General features: G+C 33.5%; 2 protein-coding genes across 4 annotated transcripts; both read left to right on the forward strand.

Annotated features, from left to right (window-relative positions):
• Positions 1 to 6,838: 6,838 nt before the first annotated feature.
• On the forward strand, positions 6,839 to 13,160 carry LOC116023864 (probable leucine-rich repeat receptor-like serine/threonine-protein kinase At3g14840). The gene is made up of 24 exons (XM_031264862.1): positions 6,839 to 7,125; positions 7,232 to 7,409; positions 8,114 to 8,185; positions 8,274 to 8,342; positions 8,426 to 8,497; positions 8,617 to 8,688; positions 8,809 to 8,880; positions 8,988 to 9,056; positions 9,125 to 9,196; positions 9,319 to 9,393; positions 9,494 to 9,562; positions 9,693 to 9,761; positions 9,897 to 9,962; positions 10,034 to 10,102; positions 10,185 to 10,220; positions 10,334 to 10,368; positions 10,464 to 10,840; positions 10,930 to 11,125; positions 11,241 to 11,375; positions 11,525 to 11,643; positions 11,763 to 11,973; positions 12,146 to 12,383; positions 12,483 to 12,633; positions 12,745 to 13,160. The coding sequence occupies exons 1-24, from the start codon at positions 7,020 to 7,022 to the stop codon at positions 12,973 to 12,975; spliced, it is 2,859 nt and encodes a 952-aa protein (XP_031120722.1). The 5' UTR covers positions 6,839 to 7,019; the 3' UTR covers positions 12,976 to 13,160.
• A 4,687-nt stretch (positions 13,161 to 17,847) lies between these two features.
• LOC116023709 (probable leucine-rich repeat receptor-like serine/threonine-protein kinase At3g14840) lies at positions 17,848 to 24,427 on the forward strand. Of its 3 annotated transcripts, XM_031264718.1 has the most exons (24): positions 17,848 to 18,005; positions 18,131 to 18,308; positions 18,701 to 18,772; positions 18,863 to 18,931; positions 19,019 to 19,090; positions 19,210 to 19,281; positions 19,464 to 19,535; positions 19,642 to 19,710; positions 19,781 to 19,852; positions 19,979 to 20,050; positions 20,143 to 20,214; positions 20,534 to 20,605; positions 20,688 to 20,753; positions 20,871 to 20,939; positions 21,025 to 21,063; positions 21,165 to 21,199; positions 21,307 to 21,683; positions 21,770 to 21,965; positions 22,139 to 22,291; positions 22,559 to 22,677; positions 22,801 to 23,011; positions 23,179 to 23,428; positions 23,528 to 23,681; positions 23,791 to 24,427. In XM_031264718.1, the coding sequence occupies exons 1-24, from the start codon at positions 17,909 to 17,911 to the stop codon at positions 24,097 to 24,099; spliced, it is 2,967 nt and encodes a 988-aa protein (XP_031120578.1). In that variant the 5' UTR covers positions 17,848 to 17,908; the 3' UTR covers positions 24,100 to 24,427. The 3 variants fall into 3 exon arrangements, with proteins under 3 accessions (XP_031120578.1, XP_031120586.1, XP_031120591.1); XM_031264726.1 differs by lacking the exon at positions 17,848 to 18,005 and having other exon boundaries at positions 18,245 to 18,308; positions 18,668 to 18,726; positions 23,791 to 24,426; XM_031264731.1 differs by lacking the exons at positions 17,848 to 18,005; positions 18,131 to 18,308; positions 18,701 to 18,772 and having other exon boundaries at positions 18,886 to 18,931; positions 19,490 to 19,535; positions 23,791 to 24,426.
• The last annotated feature ends 1,297 nt before the right edge of the window (positions 24,428 to 25,724 follow it).

Here is a 25,724-nt window from a genome sequence, read left to right on the forward strand (position 1 = left end):
GGGGGGGGAGGGTGGGTGTTTATTCTTTTCTTTTTTTCCTTTCTCTTTGTTACTGGGACAATTGGACTAACAAAAAACCTATTTATACGAGAGTGTAGTTCTGTAACATGGCCGTAGCCCGTAGGACTGACAAATTCATCAACAACCATGCCATAAAATCATAAATGTCTCATTATATATTGTCTCAGATTGGGTCACCCCACTTGCTCTCGACAACCAAACATTAATGTTACAAATATCTCATTCTGCATGTCTCTATCAACTTGCTCAAGACGGCAAGTCTCATGTCAACTTTATTTTGTACGATAAATATATAAAAGAGAAAATATTTTATGCTTTGATTGACTTCGTCGCACATGATTTTTCTGATCTTTTTAGTATTGTTTATATTTTATGTGTAGTTTAGAAGTTATTACATAAGAATGGAGTTTGCACAATGCACATTTTTAGTTAATGATTGCAAGTTTCACTACTCATCCAAAAAAAGAAAAAAATTATTTATTGTCAATGGTAAATCATAACGTGTTAGGTTAATAAAAATAAAATCAATTTTGATTAAACTTCTTTGTAAATATATATATATATATATATATTTTGTCTGACCACAAATTTTCTCAACTAGGGTGGGCTATGACCCTATACATTCTATGACTAGTTCTATTTGTGAAAGTAAAATGCAAGCCTAGTAAATAATGTTAGAGAAGTAGGAAGAATACTGAAGAAAGCCATGTGAAGCGAAGAGAGTTTCCAACAACATATGAAAGATGCAAAAATGCAAAATTGTCCAAGAATAGGCGAACTCCGTTTAATTTACTTTAGTTTTCTGTTTTTAGTTTTCCATTTTCAAAGAATATTTCTCACATAAAACACTAAATTTTGCACCAAAAAAAATATTCACAGTATATATATTCTTACATTACATTTTATTCATCCGAACCCATTGATACCAAATTCTACACCAACTTTTAATCCTACACTAAAATAATTTATTATATTATCATAAATTAAAAATTTTCATTAATACTTTAATTATTTTAATATAAAATATAATTGTAATGCAAATAATATTTTTATTCCACAATTTTAATTTTGTTGATCTATATTCAATATTAGTTTAATTTTTTTTTAATTTTATACTAGTCCTGTTTTGATCGTCTGGATGAGATCTTTCAAATAATATAATTTAATTCTAATAATATAAAATTTATGTTTAACTATTTAACAAAATATATAAATACATGAAAAAAATATATATAAAAGTAATTAACAAAAAAAAGTAGGGACAAAACATAAATAAATAATCTACACCAATAATGGCTAAGGATGAACAGTACTACGCTATATTTTGCGCAACACTATTCACCAACGGCAAAAAAATTACCGTTTCGGCATTCCGTCGGAGTTCAAATGCATCGTCAATTTTTTGGCAACATTCTGTTTTGCTGTCTCTTTGGAGATGGTCTAATTTTTCATTATTGTTTTCTATTATCTATTCTCTATTTAGAAAACTTGTTTACTGTTAATTTTTCACAAGGTAAATTTTGAGTGATTATTAGACCTTATATTTAAAATATTTTTGGATATGTTTGGTTTAAATGAAATAAATATAATTTTTTACCTTTAAATGTAATATATGTAATATTTTTACATTTGATATCCGGAACAAATTTCTATCTAGATATAACATAATTAAAAATATATATGAACCAATAAACTATTAAGTTCATCTTACATTTAGTTTAGATAATATTCATATTTTTTTTGAGCTAATAATTAAAATATTTTTGGATGTATTAATGAGTGAAACGTATATTGTACACTATTTACTTTGAAGTCTAATATATGTATGTGAAAGTTCAATATCTGATTCATGGAGCAAACTTATATTAGGATATAACATAACTAAAAGGGAAAATTGTAATTTTTGCCCCTCCATAATATGTCAATTATCAATATCGCCCTGAATTATTAGTGGTGTAAATGTTGCCCCTCAATTTTTAAAAACGGTACATATATTACCCCTCCCGTGGTGTAAATATTACCCCTCCTATTGGTACGGGAGGGGCAATATATGTACCGTTTCTGAAAATTGAGGGGCAATATTTACACCACTAAAATTCAGGGGTGACATCGATAATTGAAATATTATGGAGGGGTATAAATTACAATTTTCCCTAACTAAAAATATTTGAACCAATAATCTTTTGAGTTCAATCAAAATCTAAAACTTGGTTTAGAGTTCAAATTTTAATTGTGATAATGTGAATAATGTCTAACTTCAAGCCTAAGCAAATAAATTATGTTTATATAAGTAAATGCAAATAGAAAAAAATAGAAGATGATAATGAATGTAATCATAGTAACGGATAAATATGTAAGTAGATAATGTTGAGAATGTGATTGTACTGATATATGACCAAACAAATGATAGAGATTAGGTTTTTCATTTAAAAAACATAAACAATAATTCTCCTATTTTCTAATGTTTCTAAATTTTAAAATGAAAAATTGTGATAGTAAACATGTTTTATCTAATTATCTAGAAGAGAAATTCTCCAATTAGTAAATGAGTATACTACTTTCCTGGGTAGAATAAACTAAAAACCAAAATCTCTTGCTCTCAGTTGACAAAAACACTACTTGGATGATGACAAGATGTTTAATCTGATCTTCGGTGCTTAAAAGTTTAATTAAATTGTGTTCCAAAGAAATATGAGTTTGATTTTATGATTCCACTGCACCCTTGTTCATTGATTTAGATTTCAGAAATTTTAAAATAATAAAATTTGTGTTGGACGAAAATTTGAATGATCGAGTCCAACTTAAAAACAAGTAATTAAAGTTGTGCAATTGAGGTTGATAGCTCCTTTATACATGTTGAGCATATAATATATAAACATAAATGTGCTATCTATCAATTTAGACTTTTAGTTGAGATGAAACACATGCTTCAATTATACAAATATAAAGAAATAAAGTACCTACTTTTTTTTTAGTGAGGTGACGAGAGAAACCCGCCTTGTGATCCAAGTTGGCAAATGACCACAATAAGATAAAATAACTTAGGTTGTACATAGCTGGCCGACTCGAACCAAGAAGGTCAATGAACTTTTTCTACTGAGAATCGAACTTAAAATCTTGTGGTTACCAAAGTGAAAATTCAGTCACTAAAGCATCGATAACAAGATAGTTTATTCCAAATCCCAACGGATGATTTAGCTATCCATATTGTGAATTGAGAAGCACAAGCAAATTGAAATGGAATTCATTTGAAAGATAATTGAAGTGAAATAGAAATACATAACACTTAGCTTGATCAAAGATAAATTGAAGATGGAAACTTGAAATAATTAATGGAACCAATCTTGGATTACAATCTACAATCTTACAAAATTCTTCCCTAAATCTAGATCATTTGCAAATAACAAGGAGATTTGAAAGGTTTCTCTCCCTGAAAAAACAAGAGAGAAGGGAAAAATGAATAATCCGGCCTCAAAAAATAATTGCTCCTCTCTATTTATAATTCTAGTTTGTGCCAAAATGGAACAATTTTAAATTTTCTGGATGCGTTTACAATTGACATCACGACCGTGAAATTAATCGCAAGCTCAAGAGGAGGCTCACGACTTCTAGACCTCACAACAAACATCATGGTCATGAGCTCCTAGCCTAGTTTGCGGATGTTTGAAGTCATGCTAATGCTCATAGGCGTAAGCATTAGTGTGAGTCCAAACATCCGCAAGATGGTCTAGGACCTCACAACCGTGAGGTCTATCGTGAGAGCCAAAACCAACTCTATGGTTCCTAGCCTTGTGCTGATATGCACAGGTGTGAGTGTCAGCGTGAGCTCGAGGTTCAGAGAGTTCCCAAGCTTCCTCACGACGACAGTCACAGTTGTAACTTCGACTATGAGTACCCTCCATTTTCTCCTTTGTTCTTTTTAGCCCCTCAACTTGCATTGTGCCCTTGTGCCTTGATCTGGGTTGTCAATCAACCGCGGCTTTTTCTCCTCAAAATGTGTTATCCTTTGCGGGTTCTCGTGCTTAGCTTGCCCCCTTTTTTCTTACGAATGGTTAAAAGGTAAATTTCTACAAGTTTATCCTACAAAGCAGGATATCAACAACCACTACACCATGATTAGAGACACACCCCATTGAGCTCGAAATACACATGCAAAATCGATACTTGTTGCGTAAACAAGAGAAATTGTATTTAATTCAACAAATGAATCAAATGAGGATCTTTTAAACATAATATCTACATTTAAAGCATGAAATAAAGGTTAAACATGCAGCAATACTAGATAAAATATGAACTTATCACAAAGTTAATAGTCCGACTAACCAAATACTCCTTCCGTCTTATTTCATGTGTTTGGTTTGGTTAACGAGTCCTGAAGTTATTTTTAATTCTAATTTTCATAATATTAAATTTAGTATTAGAGTATCCTTAATAGTGAGGTTTTTTTTTGGAGTTTTTGACGAATTTTTGTAAGTGTGATTAAGAAAGAGAAATGTATCTGTCAGGTACGCCTGACGCGCCCAGCCGGCGCCATTGTTGTAGAGACCATCTGTATCACTCATAACTACAGCTCTAACTTGATTATTTCCCAATAATTGCTTTACCTCGCAAGTCACGTTCGTTTGTTCATTGCTTCGCCCTTGAACTACCAGAGCATTATAAATATTAGGCATCTTTTCAGGAGGAAAAGGACCAATGATTTTGACGATACGCCCCAGGTTTTTTTTTTCAACCGCAGAAACTTCAAAAGTACGTAGTAGGATTGATTCTCATAGCAATAATAAAAATCTTTTTTCTTTCTTTTTTAAAATGAAACCCTTTAGAGATGAATTCCATATATTTTCACATCTAGGATTTACACATACAACATATATCATTTTCAAGAGGAAATTTCTTATTTTTCTTATTTTTAGGTTAGTTAGGTATTTCCATTTCAAAAAAAGGTTAAAAATCAAAATTGGGTTGCCCTATATATATGAAAGAGTATACAATAATGATGTATTTGGAAAGCGCACGCTTGGCTTTGGGATTCGTATTTTTCCTTTATTGTTCCAATAACCTTCGCAGAGGGACCAATTTCTTCTCTCTTCAACTCTCTGTCATCCATGTGTATAGCTATTGTTCCAAAAAAACCTTTCAATAACCACCTGCTATAGATGCTCTTAGTATACAAAATTTACATATTTAAAAAAATACAAAATACTATTAAACACAAAAATTAAAATCAAATTTAAAAATAAGTAAAAAAAAATACTATAAAAAAAAGAATTAGTTTGACCAATAAATAATAAACATGACATATATAATGAGACATGAAATACTAGTTACTCCGTATAACTTTTCACATAAAAGTATTTGATCCTTATAATTTGTAAAACAAATTTTGTCAATATTGATTTNTTTTCCTTCACGAGTACGTTCACCCACTCCGCCAAATACGGATACTCCCCCGTGAGCTTTGGCAATATTGTTAATCAATTCCATAATGAGTACTGTTTTCCCCACTCCAGCTCCCCCAAATAGTCCGATTTTTCCCCCACGGCGATAGGGGGCTAAAAGATCTACTACTTTAATTCCTGTTTCAAAAATAGATAATTTTGTATCTAACTGTATAAAGGCGGGCGCAGATCTATGAATAGGAGACGTTGTATTAGTATCTACAGGACCTAAATTATCAACAGGTTGTCCGAGCACGTTGAAAATTCGTCCCAGAGTCGATCCACCGACCGGAACACTTATAGGAGCTCCCGTGTCAATCACTTCCATCCCTCTCATTAGACCATCTGTATCACTCATAGCTACAGCTCTAACTCGATTATTTCCCAATAATTGCTGTACCTCGCAAGTCACGTTCGTTTGTTCATTGCCTCGCCCTTGAACTACCAGAGCATTATAAATATTAGGCATCTTCCCGGGAGGAAAAGCTACATCTAATACCGGACCAATGATTTTGACGATACGCCCCAGGTTTTTTTTTTCAACCGTGGAAACTTCAGAACCAGAAGTAGTAGGATTGATTCTCATAACAATAATAAAAAATCTTTTTTCTTTCTTTTTTTTTTTTTTAAATGAAACCCTTTAGAGATGAATTCCGTCTATTTTCACATCTAGGATTTACACATACAACATATATCACTGTCAAGAGGAAATTTCTTATTTTTCTTATTTTTAGGTTAGTTAGGTATTTCCATTTCAAAAAAAGGTTAAAAATCAAAATTGGGTTGCCCTATATATATGAAAGAGTATACAATAATGATGTATTTGGAAAGCGCACGCTTGGCTTTGGGATTCGTATTTTTCCTTTATTGTTCCAATAACCTTCGCAGAGGGACCAATTTCTTCTCTCTTCAACTCTCTGTCATCCATGTGTATAGCTATTGTTCCAAAAAAACCTTTCAATAACCACCTGCTATAGATGCTCTTAGTATACAAAATTTACATATTTAAAAAAATACAAAATACTATTAAACACAAAAATTAAAATCAAATTTAAAAATAAGTAAAAAAAAATACTATAAAAAAAAGAATTAGTTTGACCAATAAATAATAAACATGACATATATAATGAGACATGAAATACTAGTTACTCCGTATAACTTTTCACATAAAAGTATTTGATCCTTATAATTTGTAAAACAAATTTTGTCAATATTGATTTTATTTTATTTTTAAATGAAGTGACGCGTTATGCTATGATTCAATGCACTAGTGTACAAGACTCATAATGACACACAGTCACACACAGTGAGGCACATGTATATAAATTGAGATTGAGCTCTAGTACATGAACTCCCTCATTTCTACTCTTTCACTTCTATTCTCTAACCTCATAAAATATGATAAGTTTCTTCAGTCTATGGGTCACAAAGTAAAATGTCAACATCAAAGGGAGTAAAAGTTGGAGTAGAATTTAAGAGTAGAAGTAGTATTTAGCATATAAGTTCGACAATTCAGTCGATTAAGAAAACACTGCAACTGATCTTCCCCAGAATTCAAGCATGTCAGCTTCCATGTTCACAGTCCTCATACCAATTATACTCTTCTTCTTCTTCTTCTATCCTATATTTCTTAAAGCACAGAGTGGGCATCTTCCTCAAGATGAATGTGAGCCTCATCTCTCTGTTGTTTTCTGGGTGACTATGAAATTACATGCAAATTACATATTTATTAACAAGTAGCTTTAATTTTGTTGAATGTATGTATATGGAAGTAAATGCACTTAAGGAAATAGCTAATCAAATGGGGAAGAAGGATTGGGATTTTAGCCTAAATCCTTGTGGCAACAACTCCAATTGGTTGGCACCACAAAGCATAGATACACCTCTCTACACTAATAATCTCACTTGCGATTGTAACTTCCCTGCTCGTATTTGCCATGTGCGACTCATGTAAGCTTTTCCTCCTCAACTCCATCCATCTCTCATTAAGTTAATATTTTTTCCCCCACTTTTGTTGGAATGATTTTGGGACTTTTTTATTTTTATTTTTTATTTTTACACCTGACTACCTGAAGAAATGAAGAGTTTGGAATGATTGTGTTAAGTGTTATTAGTGTTCAAAAAGTTATTGTTAACTCTATTGTTAACTAGTTGGTCTGCCTTCTCCTTTGCCGCAGAAGGCAACCAAACGACACCGATGATCTTTTCGTTGGTGTTGTTGATCAGAATATAGTCGGTGACCTGTCAGAGATTCGTCGGAACCCTTGTGACCTGTAATATGATTAAGAGATTAATTACCAACTTTGACAGTTTAAGGCCTAATTGATTAAAGTTCAATGACATATTTGACCATTTTTCCTAAAAGTTAATGTGGTGAGAAAAATGAAAGTACAAGAATGGGATTAATGAATTTAAAAAACCCCATTAAAATTAAAAGCCGATGGTTTTGACCCACTCTTATTGGGTAAGTAATAATTTTTTTTTTTTGACATTTACCAACCACTCCTCTACAAGCAATTGTCAAATTATGTAACATAATCATGATTAAGCTAATTGCCAAACAACCCGATACTTTATGTTGTATAAAGATGAAGTTACTTAAGGTTACTAGTGTACCCTCATGGTTCTAATAGTCTCTATGGTTGTGTAAGCAGAAATTTGAGAGGACAAGATCTGCAAGGTGTCCTCCCTCCTGCCTTGGTGAAATTGCCATTTCTCAAGAGAATGTACAAATTAAACACTTTCTACATTTATGCAATAATCACCTCTTCTTATACATATTCTTTGCTTGATTATTAGTATTATTTTCTGTAGTGACCTAAACCGCAATTACTTAAGTGGTACAATTCCCCTGGAATGGGCTTCTATGAAGCTGGAACTTATGTAAGTTGTGTTGTGTATTATAACCTAAGCTATATAAATGTAAGTCATCTACTAGTCCATGTTAAAGAAGGAAAAATTTGCAGATCTGTTGCTGTGAATCGATTGTCAGGACCAATCCCAAAATACTTGGGAAATATTAAAACTCTTACATATTTGTATGCTCTCTTGCTCCTATATATCACCGTACCTACACAAGTAAAACTTTTGTTTAACTTTTTATTATGGGGAACTTATTGTTTGTTTTGTTCTAACAACAAATTAAATAAACTTTCAGAAACTTGAAGTACAATATGTTCAATGGAAGTGTTCCACCTGAGCTTGGGAAACTTGTCAACTTACAAAATTTGTAAGCCTTTGTTAATCAAATTAAATAAAAGAATCTTTCTCATCATATATATGGGCTGAATTTTAATTTTTTGTTCAATTCTCACTTGTCTTATGTTTTCTTCATTTTTTCTTTCTGTAGATTTCTTAGTGGTAATTATCTCACAGGTGAATTGCCAAAAGAACTTAATGCTCTCACAAAATTGATAGAGTTGTAAGGGCATCATCATGCTCACTTGTTTATTCCTAATTTATGAACCTCTGATCTTTTCTTGTTTCCTCTACACTTTATGCTCACTTGTCATGTGTTCATCAATGCAGTAGGCTCAGCAGTAATAACTTCACTGGGAAACTACCTAGCTTTCAAAGTTTCAAAAACCTTCAAAAATTGTAAGCATTCAAATCTAACGCTCAAAAATTGAAATCAGTTCTTATCGACAAGCATATATGATTGGCAGAGAGGTTCAAGCAAGTGGTTTTGAAGGACCCATACCTCAAAATATTTCTGTATCGACAAGTTTTACAGAGCTGTGAGTTAAGATTTCCTTTGACGATTTAGTTAATATTCACACACACGCTTTGTTTATAGCATAACTTTCTATCATTACGATCCACAAACTAAAATGTAGTTGTCAATTACATGAATCTGCAGTAGAATCAGTGACCTAAATGGAGGTGGTGTCTCCGGATTTCCTACATTTACCAATATGACAGCCATGACAAAATTGTGAGTGATGCATTTTTTTTTTTCCAAAAAATGAAGTTTAGTTTCATAATTCCACTTGAATTGAAAATTATTTATGTGAAGAAAATAATTTTGGGTGCAGGATGTTGAGGAGGTGTAATATTTCGGGGAAAATACATGATTTAGCTAATATGAAAAGCTTGGAGCAACTGTAATTTCTGCAACTAGAATTTTCTCTTCATCCTTCTCAGCTGTTAATTAATGAACTATTAGATCTATTTTTCTAATATCATATCATATATTCTCTGCTTCACTGTTTTGTTATGATATTGAGTTTGCAGAGATTTGAGTTTCAATAATTTGGAAGGAGGGATTGATGATCTTCAAAATGCTGATAAACTGCAGTACATGTGAGTAACAATTCAATTTGATGTTAACCATTATGCACAAGAAACTTCCACTCTAGACTAATAACCTTCCTTTGTTGTTTTTTTTATTTTTATTTTTTAATTTAAAAGATGAATTCAATATTACTCACTTCTTAGGTATCTAACGAGCAACTCATTTAGTGGGCAAATACCTCAATGGATTCTAAATCGAGGTTCCACTTAGTAAGTTCAGTCTTTAAAGTTAGTTATATATCCAGTATCGTACGTGAACTCTTTTCAACTATGACGTACAGTTATACAGATCTTTCTTACAATAATTTTGAGGAGAACTCTTTGTCGCCAACTTGCAATCGGGAAACCCTGTAAGATTTGTCTCTTCCATGCATTACTCTTTCAAGTGTGCCTTCAAATATGGTTGATTTTAGCTTTCTCATTTTGCTTCAGAAACTTGTTCAAAAGCTATAATGGTGGAGAAAATGAGTAAGTTTTAACATCCTCTAACAAATTAAAGCATGAATATAGTGCAACTCTTAAGGTAATTTAGTCTCCAAATTAAAGATTTCTAACTTTACTTCCCTTTTGGCTTTATATAGAAAAATTGGAAAGTGTCTAAAGAATTGCACTAAAGGTTAGCACATCATATCACAATACTTGCATCATGTATCTTTTGCTCAGTTGAGTTGAACTTCTTTCACAGTGCATTTTTTTTTTCATTTTGTGCAGATTGGTATTCATTTCACATCAATTGTGGAGGAGGCAATGTTGTAATTGGTGGCATTACATATGACGCAGATAAAGATTCTTCGGGCTATGCGAGATTTGTTTATGACAAAGAGAACTGGGTAACTAGTAATACGGGGTACTTTTGGGATAGAACCTTAAATTTATCTGACTATACAACAACAAATATATCAGTCATCAAGGGAAAAAACTCTGAAATCTACCAGACGGCTCGTTTGTCTCCTTTATCACTGACATATCTGGGACGTTGTTTAGCTAATGGAAACTACAATGTGAAACTTCATTTTGCAGAGATAATTTTGAGAGATAGTAGATCTTTTCAAAGTCTTGGTAGACGCGTATTTGATGTTTATATACAGGTCGAATAAGAACTTTAATTTACTTTTTAAACTGATCACTTCAATGGTCAAGTGTTGTGCAGTTCACCATAGTGATTTTATGGCTACAGGGTGAAAGGAAATTAAAGGATTTTGATATTAAAAGTGAAGCACAAGGAGCTGATAAGGTCTTGGTTAAACAATTTCAAACAATAGTCAGAGATAAAACTCTCGAGGTGCGCTTTGAATATGCTGGAAAAGGAATAACAACAGCCCCAATTAAAGGAGCATATGGACCTTTAATATCTGCCATTTCTGTGGAATCTGGTAATATTAGTGATGACTCCTATATATTGCAGATTACTTTTCCATTGATTTTGTTTAGCTGTGGATAAATAAAAGATATCAAGCTCACTTTCATGCCCTTTCTTCAAACCTGCAGATTTCAAGTCTCCCAAAGAGAGGAAGGCTTTGATCATAGGTGTTGCAGTAGCTTCTTCTTTGTTTCTTATTTTTGCAATTCTCTATTTTGCTGGGTGGAAGATTTACATTAGAAAAAAGGTCTCACAAGAAAAGGGTAATATATGTATTCACTTTCAATTACTTTCTAATTTTTTATGGAAAACTTGAACATTATTTTGCTTGACAATGCACCCTTTAGATTCATCCCAAAACATTTTCTTTTCATGCACTAGCAAATTCTTTACAGTAATTGTCCTTGTGCAGAGCTACAAGGTCTTGATTTACAAACTCGTCTATTTACCATGAGACAAATTAAAGTTGCTACAAATAACTTTGATGTTGCAAATAAGATTGGAGAAGGTGGTTTTGGACCTGTCTATAAGGTATAGAGAAATATAAATATTTATAATATGTTAGTGTGTTAGTACATACCTTGACACTTTGTTTTTGGACTTGAAGCTTTTATTGATGATCATGGATTTCACCTTGTTTATAAAACCAGGGAACTTTATCCGATGGTACAGTTATTGCTGTGAAACAACTCTCATCCAAATCAAGACAAGGATACCGTGAATTTTTGAATGAAATAGGCATGATTTCGTGTTTGCAGCACCCTAACCTTGTGAAACTTTATGGGTGTTGTGTTGAAGGAAAGCCGTTGCTACTGGTGTATGAATTCTTGGAAAACAATAGCCTTGCCCATGCTCTTTTTGGTAAATTTTGAATCTTAATTATTTCAACTACTAGTCACAATAAAAAACATCAGCCAAAAAAAAAAGGACATCAATTTTTCGTTGTGTATATATAAGATATGGTACTAGAAACATGATGATTTTGTTTATTTTATCAAGAATATAAGTATTCTGAGCAAATAGTTAATTACAGGTCCAGAACATCGACAACTGAAAATAGATTGGGCTACTAGGCAAAGAATTTGTGTCGGTATTGCAAAAGGTTTAGCTTTCTTGCATGAAGAATCAACAATAAAAGTTGTTCATAGAGACATTAAAACCGCCAATGTGCTTCTTGACAAGGAACTCAATCCAAAAATTTCTGACTTTGGTTTAGCTAAACTTGACGATGATGAGAAGACACACATCAGCACAAGAGTTGCTGGGACAATGTAAGATGTTATTACAATGTCTCACCCATTTTGCATTCCAAATTGAGTATATATAGTTGAAAGAAACATTTACTCTGATCTTCTCTTGTTCCTCTACAGAGGATACACAGCTCCTGAATATGCATTGTGGGGCTACTTAACATTCAAAGCTGATGTTTATAGTTTCGGGGTAGTGGCGCTAGAAATTGTTGCTGGGAAGAACAACATGAAATTTCGGCTCGATGAGAACTGTGTTTGCCTCCTTGATTGGGTGAGATACAAATACTACCAAACTCATAATTCATAGATTGCAAACATATCAAATTATGTGGCCTATTCTTATACTCTCCTGTGCTTTGTTGTATTTATACAAAACTTTTAGGCACTTGTTCTTCAAGAAAAAGGAAACCTAATGGAGCTAATAGATCCAAGATTGGGTTCTGATTTTGACAAAGAACAAGCACTCAAATTGCTCGAAGTGGCTTTGCTATGTACTAATCCTTCACCAATCCTTAGACCATCTATGTCCACCGTTGTCAACATGCTTGAAGGCAATGGTGATATTCTCGAGGACAATTCTGATATAGGTGAATTCAATTTCCAAGAAATGTGAGTTCATTATGAAGAAATGTCAATAGGCTTAAGTGGTTCTCCCAACAAAGTGGACATTTGTTCATAAGCAAATTAGTTGTGAAAAGTTGAATAAAAAAAAACAAGAAATTGTATTTTAAAGATTTATGAATCATTAAGAAACTATGGAAACTAGTTCTAAGAATCCTTCATTTGCATTACTACCAAGTATCAAGTGCAAAAATCTAAATGCATGAATAGTTAGACTATACATTTATGTTTTGTATATTATATGATCAACAATATATGCTAACATCTCACCGTGCTAAAAACTCACAAAAGAATTACTCAAGTTCATGGCCGTTCAAGGAATATTTAGTAACAATGTATATGGCAAAAGATACATATAAAAATTCACTTGGGTAGATAATAGAATTAATAGATAATGCAATTATACGTTGGATATTTTACTCTGGCAAGAACAAGAATTAAGAAAATAAAAACTGAGTAACACTTTCAAGGCATGAACTAAGTTCATTTTTTTAAAAGTTTTTTATTAATCATTTACCAAATCAACATGATAAGAACTTTTGAGATACAATGAATGTATTACAATTGAATTTGGTTGTATAACAAATTCAATCACGAGGATAAATACGAAAAAATATTTGTCAAAGTGTTTTTTTTTTTTTTTTTTTAACAAAGAGAATTTTATTGATAATTAAAACCTAGGGGATGAAAATCCCCGCTGATCATACAAAAGAGCCAGTTTGACCTTTATAGGTAAAGAAGTACAAGAGTGAAAAAGAGCGGGCGAGCTACTGTTAAGTCCTTCTGAAGCAAGTGCGTCAGCCACCTGGTTGGCCTCCCTATAGATATGTGTCAGGGTTGAACCCCACAAAGAAAGGCAAGAACGGATGTACTGAACTGCTTCCATTATCTTCCAAGGAATCTTTACTGTTTGGGAGGATGCAGTGAGAGCAAGAGAGAGAGAATCCACTTCAATTATGAATGGAATTGTGGCTGTAAGCTCACACCATTGGAGGGCAAAGCGCAAGGCCAATGCTTCTGCCTCCAGAGCAGAAGAAGCCACCAAAGGGAATTAGGAGGGCAAAGTGTTTTCTACAAAGAAATACATAGACTTCAATTAGAACAAACTCAGCAAAATTAGGAAATAAGAAAATAGTTTCCTTTAACAATTTCCTATTAAGGAAATATTGAAAATTCTTCTTTCATTTCCTCACATTTTGCCTAAAATTAGGAATTGAGACCCGTGAGACGGTCTCATACAAATTTTTGCCTAAAATTAAAATCAGAATTTGAAAGTCAAATTTTAAGGATATATAAAACGGATATATAAAACTTATTCTTATACTGCTGCATGGAGTGAAAATTTAGACAATAATTTGTCTTAATTAAGTTTAGTCCACTGATGTAGTGTGTAGGGTGATAAGAAAATGGGTGTAATGTCGTTCCACTGGAGATTGAGACTATGGCGTGTAATAAACGCGGTTGCCTATACTCTAGACACTAAGGTATTGGAACCTATAAGGATCCAAGCAAATCATTTTGGCGTAGAGAAATTAACAACTAGATATTTTTGGTAATTTTGGATGCAAGGTAAAAACAAGGTTAAATCTAGGAAATATCAATGGGAAAAGATGGGTTAAATTAGGGGTATTGCTTTATTGATGCTTTAACACTTAAGTTTGGGGAAGAACATTTTACCTAGGATTTTGAGGCAAGCACAAATAAATCATAGTCAAGACAAGGATTAGAACAAAGATTGTCCCACTCCCGTGGTGTATCAATCCAAGTTCTTGAAGAACAAAAGCTATTTAAGCCCCAATCTACCCCTATTTCCATAGAAGGGAAATTGGATTTGAGATTGGGAAGGCTCAAGTCTTCCATTTGAAGTTCGATTCTCTATGAGAGAAGCTGTCTATTGGTCTTCTTGGTTTGTGGTTTGAGGTGTCAACTATGAGAAATCAACACTAATTTACCTCCTTATAGTCCTTTACCAGATAGGGTCTCATGACGAGCTTGACCTAAAAAGTATATTCAAGTAACAATTGCCAATTTTTCTATAAATCAAAAGTTATTTAGTTAAATTTATGTTCAAGTACAATATTTTTTTTTTATGTTGAAGTTATTATTCATGTATGTCTTACTAGATTTTACCGATTAAGATTGGACCTGAGTAGTTTTTGCCCTTGAAAAAGTCACTCGAAATCGTGAAGTCATTTAGTCATTTTCAAGCGAAAAACGATACGATAAATTAGAAAGAACTCATATACGGAACGAGGGCGACCCAGAATGAAATGAAAAAATAAAATAAGCCCCAAACAACCCTTTTTTTGGTTTAAGGGCTGCTCGCCCTACCGAAGTACCAAAGGCTTTCATTTCTGGGACTCCTAACTCATTTAAAGTAAAATTGCTAGATGGGGGATAGTCAGATGACTTGAGGCTACTATTCAATTCAGCCCGAGAGAAATTCGAACTCAGCTAAGTCACTTTTTCCTTTTTCGACTTAATCTCATCCGTTGTGGCAGAACACGCCACTTCATTTCAAACGCCCAAAGAAGTCTAAGTCCAAGAGCGGGTTGTGTCCAACAAGCAACGGGACGCCTCGCGAGCCGGGCTTTTAGAGATGAGGCCCAATAATAGAGCAGATATAGGAGCCAATAATAGAGCGCACATCAAAGACTACTCCCCTTTTAATACTAAAGCGGGGGGGGGGGGGGGGGCTTGGTTCTCTATTTCCGGGCCGGCGGGAGGTGGAAGGTCGTGTTTCCACATGATGAAAATTACAAGTCAATCAATGAATGGACAAAATATAAAAATTTCTGTCTTAGTATTAATTGGTAAACAGCAACCAAGCCATAAATGTCTCATTATGTGATATCTTAGTAATTAGTAAACCAACAACCAAGCCATAAATGTCTCATCGTACATAGTTTCAGATTGGGTCGTGCACTCCGGCCACTTGCTCAAAACTCGACAACCAAACTAACAATAAAGCCATAAATATCTCATTGTGGGATCTACTTGCCCAAAACTTATTTTCAACTTTATTTTGTACATTAAATATAAATAATATATAAAGGTTTCGGCAATGTTGACATTAGTTTTTTTTTTTTTGGTATACATTATTTCACAACTTATATCAGACTAATCCTATGGCAAATTTTACTGTGGACCACGGTCCATATAATAATGTAGTCAATGAATTAAGTATCATTTTAATTATACTTCAGTTTCATTTGACAATATTACTTTGTTTTTAGTTTTATTTTCCTCACACACTGTTTCATTTTAACAACACTGAAGTATCATTTTAATGTACTATAGTTTCAATTAACAATATACGTTGTTGAGTGAGCTATGATATGTTTTTTAGTTTCATTTTCCTCACACCATAGTTTCATTTTAGCAACACTAAAATATCATTTTAATTATACTACAACTCATTTGATGACCATGGTCCACGTGGCACTATGAGCCATGGACCACTACAAAACAATTGCTAATCGTATGCCCCTGAACTCCTGTCCAAGAGTCGGCCCAAAAAGTTTCCCAGTAAGTCCCTATTGTTGACTCTACGCATAAGGATCCATCTCCGCACTTTTGTGAACTTGGGGAGCCAACTTTAAACTATAGAGTCCAATGGCCCAAACATTAGGGGGGGGGGGGGGGGGGGGGGGGGGGGGGGGGGGGGGGGGGGGGGGGGGGGGGGGGGGGGGGGGGGGGGGGGGGGGGGGGGGGGGGGGGGGGGGGGGGGGGGGGGGGGGGGGGGGGGGGGGGGGGGGGGGGGGGGGGGGGGGCTTGGTTCTCTATTTCCGGGCCGGGCGGGAGGTGGAAGGTCGTGTTCACATGATGAAAATTACAAGTCAATCAATGAATGGACAAAATATAAAAATTTCTGTCTTAGTATTAATTGGTAAACCAGCAACCAAGCCATAAATGTCTCATTATGTGATATCTTAGTAATTAGTAAACCAACAACCAAGCCATAAATGTCTCATCGTACATAGTTTCAGATTGGGTCGTGCACTCCGGCCACTTGCTCAAAACTCGACAACCAAACTAACAATAAAGCCATAAATATCTCATTGTGGGATCTACTTGCCCAAAACTTATTTTCAACTTTATTTTGTACATTAAATATAAATAAATATATAAAGGTTTCGGCAATGTTGACATTAGTTTTTTTTTTTTTTTTGGTATACATTATTTCACAACTTATATCAGACTAATCCTATGGCAAATTTTACTGTGGACCACGGTCCATATAATAATGTAGTCAATGAATTAAGTATCATTTTAATTATACTTCAGTTTCATTTGACAATATTACTTTGTTTTTTAGTTTTATTTTCCTCACACACTAGTTTCATTTTAACAACACTGAAGTATCATTTTAATGTACTATAGTTTCAATTAACAATATACGTTGTTGAGTGAGCTATGATATGTTTTTTAGTTTCATTTTCCTCACACCATAGTTTCATTTTAGCAACACTAAAATATCATTTTAATTATACTACAACTTCATTTGATGACCATGGTCCACGTGGCACTATGAGCCATGGACCACTACAAAACAATTGCTAATCGTATGCCCCTGAACTCCTGTCCAAGAGTCGCCCAAAAAGTTTCCCAGTAAGTCCCTATTGTTGACTCTACGCATAAGGATCCATCTCCGCACTTTTGTGAACTTGGGGAGCCAATCTTTAAACTATAGAGTCCAATGGCCCAAACATTAGTGCAAGAAGCCTAACTCTAAGATGTTGGTAGGAATCGAACCTCACCTTGTCGCTAGAGTGTTGACTTTAGACCAGGCTGACTTTAACTTTTAATGTTGTTACAAGTTGTGATTCACCTAGTGTACGCATATCACTCATAATGACACACACATATGTTGGACAATTCAATGTAAGAAAAACAGTGCAGATGCTCTTCCCCAGAATTCAAGCATGTCAGCCTCCATGTTCATAATCCTCATACCAATTATACTCTCCTTCAATGCAAGATTTGTTGAAGCACAGAGTGGGCATCTTCCTCCAGATGAATGTGAACCTCATCTCTCTGTTGTTTTCTTCATCATATATTATGAATTTTCTGTAGTAATCTTGTAATTGCATGCAAATTACATATTTATTAACAGCTAGCTTTTGTTTGATGTATATGGAATTAAGTAAATGCACTGAAAGAAATAGCTAATGAAGTGGGGAAGAAGGATTGGGATTTTAGACTAAATCCTTGTGACAACAACTCAAATTGGTTGACACCACAAAGGAACGATACGCCTCTGTACAATAATACTCTCACTTGCAATTGTAGCTTCCCCACTGGTATTTGCCATGTTCAAAGCATGTAAGCTTTTCCTTCTACCCTACTCTTTCAATATGCTAGTATAAAGAATAAAGATTAACCCTGTTTGGTGAATGGTTATTAGCTGATTGGGTTAGAGAGTATAAATAATTGATAAAATGAGCTGATTGTAGAAAAACGTTTGGTAAATTAGCTGTTAGTTGATAGCTGTTTGGTATAATTTCTTTTCTCAAAAAGTTGACTAAAAAAGTTGCTTTGAGCAACCTTTTGAATTTTAGCATTTCAGAGTTACAAAAAGTTGATTAGCTGAACACTTATATTGATTTTTTAACCAAGTCAAATAGCTAATAGTGGTCAAATAAGCAAAAATTGACTGATTGGCTAACTATTTTACCAAACAGCCTAAGTCTCTAGTGTTGTGCAATTTAAAGCAGAATTTTGAAGGGACAGGATCTGCAAGGTGTGCTTCCTCCTACCTTGGTGAAGTTACCCTTTCTCAAGAAAATGTACCTACCAACACTTTACACATTTATGCAATAATCACCTCTTATTATTGCTATTCCTTGCTTGATTATTATTAGTTTTATTTTGTGCAGTATTCTCACCCGCAACTACTTAAGCGGTACAATTCCCCCTGAATGGGCTTCTATGAAATTGGAATATATGTAAGTTGTGTTGTGTATTATAACCTAAGTTATACAAGTTTAAGCCATCAGCTTGTCCATATATACTAAAGAAGTGAAATTTTGCAGATCTCTTAATGTGAATCGATTGTCGGGACCAATTCCAAAATACTTGGGAAATATAACATCTCTTGTATATTTGTATGTTCCCGGCCTTGCTCTTCTCTCTCTACTTACACACGAGTAAAACTTTTGTTAACTTTTTCCGAGGAACTAATATTATTGTTTGCGCTTTGTTGAAACAATCAATGAATTTTCAGAGACTTGGACAATAATTTGTTCAATGAAACCCTTCCACCAGAGCTTGGGAAACTTACCAACCTACAACATCTGTAAGCCTTTGCTAATCCAATATAAGAATCTTTATGATCTAAGTTAATTAGTTTTGACAAAAAATAGGTTAATACAATATTACCCAAATGTTACATATATTAACAAGCAGCTTGATATATGGACTGAATTTTGAGTTTTTGCTCTCACTTATTTGATGCTTTCTTTATTTTGCTTTATGTAGCATTCTTCGTGCTAATTATCTCACAGGTGAACTCCCAAAAGAACTTTATGCTCTCGCAAAATTAACGGAGTTGTAAGTGCAGTGCATTATGAATATTCCTAATTTATGAACCTCTTTTCTTGTTAATTTCTTCAATCCTATACTTTATGCTCACTTGTCTTATGAGAAATCAATGCAGGAGGATCAGCAGGAATAACTTCACTGGAAAACTGCCTAGCTTTCAAAGTTTGAAAAACCTTCAAAAACTGTAAGCATTCAAATCTAATACTTTAAAATTAAAATCATTTGTTTTAATGAGAAAGATATACGATTGACAGAGAGGTTCAAGCAAGTGGTTTTGAAGGACCCATACCTCAAAATATTTCTGCATTGACAAGCTTAACAGAACTGTGAGTTAAGATTTCCTTTAATTTGACGATATAATTCATACTCATGTTTTGGTTGTATCAGAATTTTCTATGGTTAAGATCAACAAGCTAAGCTAAAATGTAATTGCCAATAACACAAATTTGCAGTAGAATCAGTGACCTAAATGGAGGTGTTTCCAGATTTCCTACATTTAACAACATGACAGGCATGGCAACTTTGTGAGTAATGCATTTTCTTTCCAAAAATATAAGTTTCGAATTTGCGCTATGAGTTGAAATTATTTATGGAAAAATACTAATTCTGGGTGCAGGATGTTGAGGAGGTGTAATATTTCTGGGAAGATACCTGAATATATAGCTAATATGACAAGCTTGAGACAACTGTAATTTCTGCAACTTAGAAATTTCTTTTGATCCTTCTTAGCTGTTAAATTAATGAACTATCAGATCTATTTCTTCTTGGCAAATTTCTGGACCACGTACTTAAGAGAAGGCTAGCTGAAGTCGGTTTTGAAATTGGCATGCGGTTGGTCATTTTAAGACATTATTTTGTCTGAGGTCTACTAATAAGGATTTGAATCGAGTCAGAGTAGCTTCGGATTTTCAGTTATATGAATTTCATCATATACATCTCTCTGTAATTCTTAATTTGATATACTTCTGTGCTAAATTGTTTTATATATTATCATATTGAAATTGTAGAGATTTGAGTTTCAATAATCTAGAAGGTGGGATTGATGGTCTTCAAAGTCTTGATGATAAAGTGCAATACATGTAAGTAACATAAAAAACTTCCTTTCTATTTGGGCATTTATGTTTCTCATACTAAAATGAATTTTGTGCTACCTGTTCATAGGTATCTAACGAATAACTCCCTTAGTGGGAAAATACCTCAATGGGTTCTAAGTCGAGGTCCCCATTAGTAAGTTCTGTCTTATATATTAGATGTATAATTACGTTTGTAATAAGTATTATCAGATTTTGTTTTCAATTACTCTTGTCGTAAAAACACAAACAAAATTTAAAAGATGGTGCGCAGTTATACAGATCTTTCTTACAATAATTTTACGAAGAGCTCTGTGCCACCAATTTGCAATCGGGAAAGCCTGTAAGATTCTATCTCTTATATGCATATACTATATCAAGTGTTCCTTCAAATATGGATCATTTTAGCTTTCTCATTTTCGTGTCAGAAACTTGTTCAAAAGCTATAATAATGGAGGACAAAACGAGTAAGTTTTAACATCTTTTGAGAAAACATGAATATCTAAACACTTAATGTAATTTAGTCTCCAAAGGATTTTTTATTTGAGCTTCTATTGGCTTTTTATAGAGAAGCTGCAAAGTGCTTACAACAATGTACGAAGGGTAAGCACATCATTATATCACAATGGATTGATGCTAAGCTATTAGAATACATTTGCAAGCAGTATAGCCATTTTCGGTACATCATTGTATTTTTCATTTTTCTGCAGATTGGTATTCATTTCACATCAATTGTGGTGGAGGCAATGTTTCGATTGGTGACATTACATATGACGCAGATGATGGTTCTACTAGCCTTGCGAAATTTGTTTCCAATAGAGAGAACTGGGTATCCAGTAATACAGGATACTTTTTGGATAGACAGATAACACTATCGGACTATACGACAACAAATATATCTGTCATCAAGGGAAAAGACTCTGAAATCTACAAGACGGCTCGTTTGTCTCCTTTATCTCTAACGTATCAAGGACGCTGTTTAGCAAATGGAATCTATAATGTGAAACTTCATTTTGCGGAGATAGTTTTGAGAGATAATAGATCTTTTCAAAGTCTTGGAAGACGCTTATTTGATGTTTATATACAGGTCAATTGAGAATTTTACCATTTAAACTGAGGAGTTCAATGGTTAAGTGATGCACATTTTAACTATAGTGATTTTATTGGCTATAGGGAGAGAGGAAATTGAAAGATTTTGATATTAAAACCGAAGCACAAGGAGTTGATAAACCATTGGTTACAGAATTTCAAGCAGTTGTTAGTGACAAAACTCTAGAGGTGCGCTTTGAGTATGCTGAAAAAGGAACAACAATAGTCCCACTTGCAGGAAAATATGGGCCTTTAGTATCAGCAATTTCTGTGCAATCTGGTAATATTAGTGATAACTCATTTATTGAGGTTAATTAGATTTTTAATTAATAGCATATATAGTTTAAATGAGTTAATATTAGTTTAGGGTTTAGGGTTTAGGGTTTACTCTGTTAGCCAATTTTGCAGATTGTTTTTTTTTCTAACTCTCATGCCTTTCCTACAAACTTGCAGATTTCAAGCCTCCCAAAAGTAGAAAGAAATTAATCATAGTTGTTGCAGCAGTTTCTTCTTTGTTTCTTATTTCTGCAATTATCTATTTTGCTGGGTGGAAGATCATTTTAAGGATCTTGGACTTAATTAGAAAAAAGGGATCACAGGAAAACGGTAATATATGCATTCACACAATCACATTTTCATCTACTCTCTAATTTTAAATGGGAAGCTTGGACTTTATGACAACTTGTGTATGCCCTCACATCATATAGAAACAAATATCCACAAATTCGAGGTTATTTGGGTTGGCATTACAAAACAATCTTAAGCTTGTTGAAAATATATATATATATATATATATATATATGCCCTGCAGATTCATTCTGAAACATTTTTTTGCATGCTCTAGCAAAATTTTTATAATGATTGTCATTGCAGAACTAGGAGGCCTTGATATACAAATTGGTCTATTTACCTTTCAACAAATTAAAGCCGCTACTAACAACTTTGATGCTGCAAATAAGATTGGGGAAGGTGGTTTTGGGTCTGTTTACAAGGTATAAAAAAATATGAATTTTCATAATCTGTGAATCTGTTAATTCATACCTTTTGTATTTGGACTTACTACGGATACTTATTATGTTTGATGATGTTGAATTTTCCATTGTGTATAAAATCAGGGTACATTATTGGATGGTACAGTTATTGCTGTGAAGCAACTCTCATCCAAATCAAGTCAAGGCAATCGTGAATTTTTGAATGAAATAAGCATAATATCTTGTTTGCAACACCCTAATCTTGTGAAACTTTATGGGTGTTGTGCCGAGGGAAAGCATTTGCTGCTAGTGTATGAGTACTTGGAAAACAATAGTCTTGCCCATGCTCTTTTTGGTAGGTTTGAAATCTTAATAGTTTTGCTCGCTAGTCGGAATAAAAAAGAAACAACCATATGCTAATAAACTAAACAAAGGAAATCATTTTTTGTACCTAGAAAAGTGAGGATTCAATTTATTTTATCATGTTAAACATGAGAATTCTGATTTAAGAGTTAATTACAGGTCGAGAAGATTGTCCGTTGAAATTAGATTGGGCTACTAGACAAAGAATTTGTGTCGGTATTGCAAAAGGCTTAGCTTTCCTGCATGAAGAATCAGAAATAAAGATTGTTCATAGAGACATTAAATCGACCAATGTGCTTCTTGACAAAGAACTTAATCCGAAAATTTCTGACTTTGGTCTAGCTAAACATGATGATAATGATGATGATGATGAGAAGACACACATTAGCACAAGAGTTGCTGGGACAGTGTAAGATGTTATTACAATGTCTCATCCATTTTGTATTTCCAAATTGAGCATATAGTTTGAAGCAAATAGTTACTCTTCTCTCTCTTTTGTTGTCTACAGAGGATACATGGCTCCTGAATATGCGTTGTGGGGCTACTTAACATTCAAAGCTGATGTCTATAGTTTTGGAGTGGTGACTCTAGAAATTGTTGTGGGGAAGAACAACGTGAAGTATCGATCCGATGATGAGAACTGCGTTTGCCTCCTTGATTGGGTGAGATATCAATATTACCAAACTCATAATTCATAGATGGCATACATACTTGTCAAACTAATTGGCCTGTTCTAATTATATTTTATTGTATTTAATGAACAATTTTAAGGCACTTGATCTTCAAAAGAAAGGAAACCTAATAGAGCTAATGGATCCAAAGCTGGGTTCTAATTATGACAAAGAAGGTGCACTCAGAATGATCAAAGTGGCTTTGCTTTGTACTAATCCTTCTCCAGTCCTTAGGCCATCCATGTCTACAGTAGTCAAAATGCTTGAAGGCCATGATGATATTCTTGAGTACAAATCCGATCTACATGAATTTAATTTTCAAGCAATGAGAGATCGTTATGATGAAATGATAGTCAATTCGCGTGATTCTTCTAGCAAAGTAGGTTTTTCTTCATCATATGCAAATTAAATAGTAGAAATATATTAATGCATCCAAAAAATACAAGAAATAATTGTACTTTAAATTGTCTGAATCACTGGTTGTGCTGCCAAGTATCATGGACCAACATCTCAGAGTGAAGATAACCTACAAAACGATTACACTATTCCATGACCCTTCAAGGTTTATATGGCTTGATCTGCCAAAGGATTATGTAAAGTAAAAGTGCTTGCAGATTATGCAAAGGGCTTGATAATTGTGTGGAAAGAAACAAACAGAAAAGGATACCAATTGTCCATTATTTTAGGGAGATAAATACATTATCTATATTGAAAAAATGATAGACCGGATACTAGCTAACTGATATGGAGTTTTTTATTCCCAAACTAGGTACTATCATATCTTATGTATCAAAAGTATGGTAGTTTTGAACTTATTTCCTAAACTAGGATATACCATATCGATGCTATATATCACATACTTTGTCTCTTTATCTTTCTCGCATCACACACTTTGTCTCTTTATCATTCTCACATCACACACTTTGTCATATTGTACGCATGCAATATAATGTCCAATAGTTATACCATAGACCCGAGTTCACTTTTCAAGGTGGATCCATCACAATTTACATACTGAACATTCACAATTTGAATTGTAAACATCAGTATGTAAATTGTGTATTTTAGACCCGAGTCAACAGAATAATTTGCCGCAAACAATGTCATAATCTTTAAAAATTATATTAAGTAAAAATAATTATTTCCCTCCTGAATTATATGTTTATAAAAAAAATTTTCCCTGAGTTATTCATGTATCAACATTATCCTCCTCAATTATTTTGAAAGTAACAATTTCCTCCCTATATGTTAAATGAACGTTGATACCTACAAAATAAAAGTAAAATAATTATTTCAAGTCACTTTTCTTTTCTAACAAAAAGTTGTTTATATTTGGGGATCGGAATAAATGCAAAAATAACAAACACCATTTACAAATATTATAATTATACTTTTAAGCTAATGCTAGTAACATAATTAAGACTTAATTAATACAAAATTAGCATTACTGAATTATTTATGTTTAAGTCTTAATTTTGTTAATAGCATTAGATTAAAATTGTAATTATGATAATAAAATTTACAAATGGTGTTTGTCCTTTATCGCATTTATTTTGATTTCAACATATAAGCAATAGTTTGTTGAAGAAGAAAAATAATTAAAATACTTATTTTGGCCTTATTTTTAAGGGTATAAATGTCCATTTAACAGAAAGGGAGAAAAATCGCATAATAAAGTTTGTGAACGGGTTTACCTAGCACATATTCTTAGGTAGTGGTTGTGGGTTTCACTTATCACCTAAATAATATACTCTAAATTTTGTGAACGGGTGGAGCAGGATTCTAATACCTAAATAATGGTCATGAGTTCGGTTCCTGCCAACACCCTCTCGGTCGAGCCCGTCGCACATGATATTTCTAGTGCGGTTTACCTCGATCTCTTATTTGGTTTGCGGTTTATTGCATATAAACAATGTTTACTAGTATACACTCTAAGATAGTGATTGTGAGTTTTTCTCGTCACCCAAAAAAATAATATAGTACTAATTTTTGTGAGTTTATTTTATTTTGAGAAAAGGGTTAAATAAACCCTCG

The sequence above is a fragment of the Ipomoea triloba genome, chromosome 1, assembly GCF_003576645.1.
Source record: "Ipomoea triloba cultivar NCNSP0323 chromosome 1, ASM357664v1".
NCBI classification, from domain to species: Eukaryota; Viridiplantae; Streptophyta; class Magnoliopsida; order Solanales; family Convolvulaceae; genus Ipomoea; species Ipomoea triloba.

Coding starts and splice junctions, on each gene's coding strand:
- LOC116023864 (XM_031264862.1), top strand. CDS start 7,020: ATGTCAGCTTCCATGTTCACAGTCCTCATACCAATTATACTCTTCTTC. Junction 8,689..8,808: donor CTTGTCAACTTACAAAATTT/GTAAGCCTTTGT, acceptor TTCTTTCTGTAG/ATTTCTTAGTGGTAATTATC. Junction 9,057..9,124: donor TTCAAAAACCTTCAAAAATT/GTAAGCATTCAA, acceptor TATGATTGGCAG/AGAGGTTCAAGCAAGTGGTT.
- LOC116023709 (XM_031264718.1), top strand. CDS start 17,909: ATGTCAGCCTCCATGTTCATAATCCTCATACCAATTATACTCTCCTTC. Junction 20,606..20,687: donor GATGATAAAGTGCAATACAT/GTAAGTAACATA, acceptor ACCTGTTCATAG/GTATCTAACGAATAACTCCC. Junction 23,682..23,790: donor GCGTTTGCCTCCTTGATTGG/GTGAGATATCAA, acceptor AACAATTTTAAG/GCACTTGATCTTCAAAAGAA.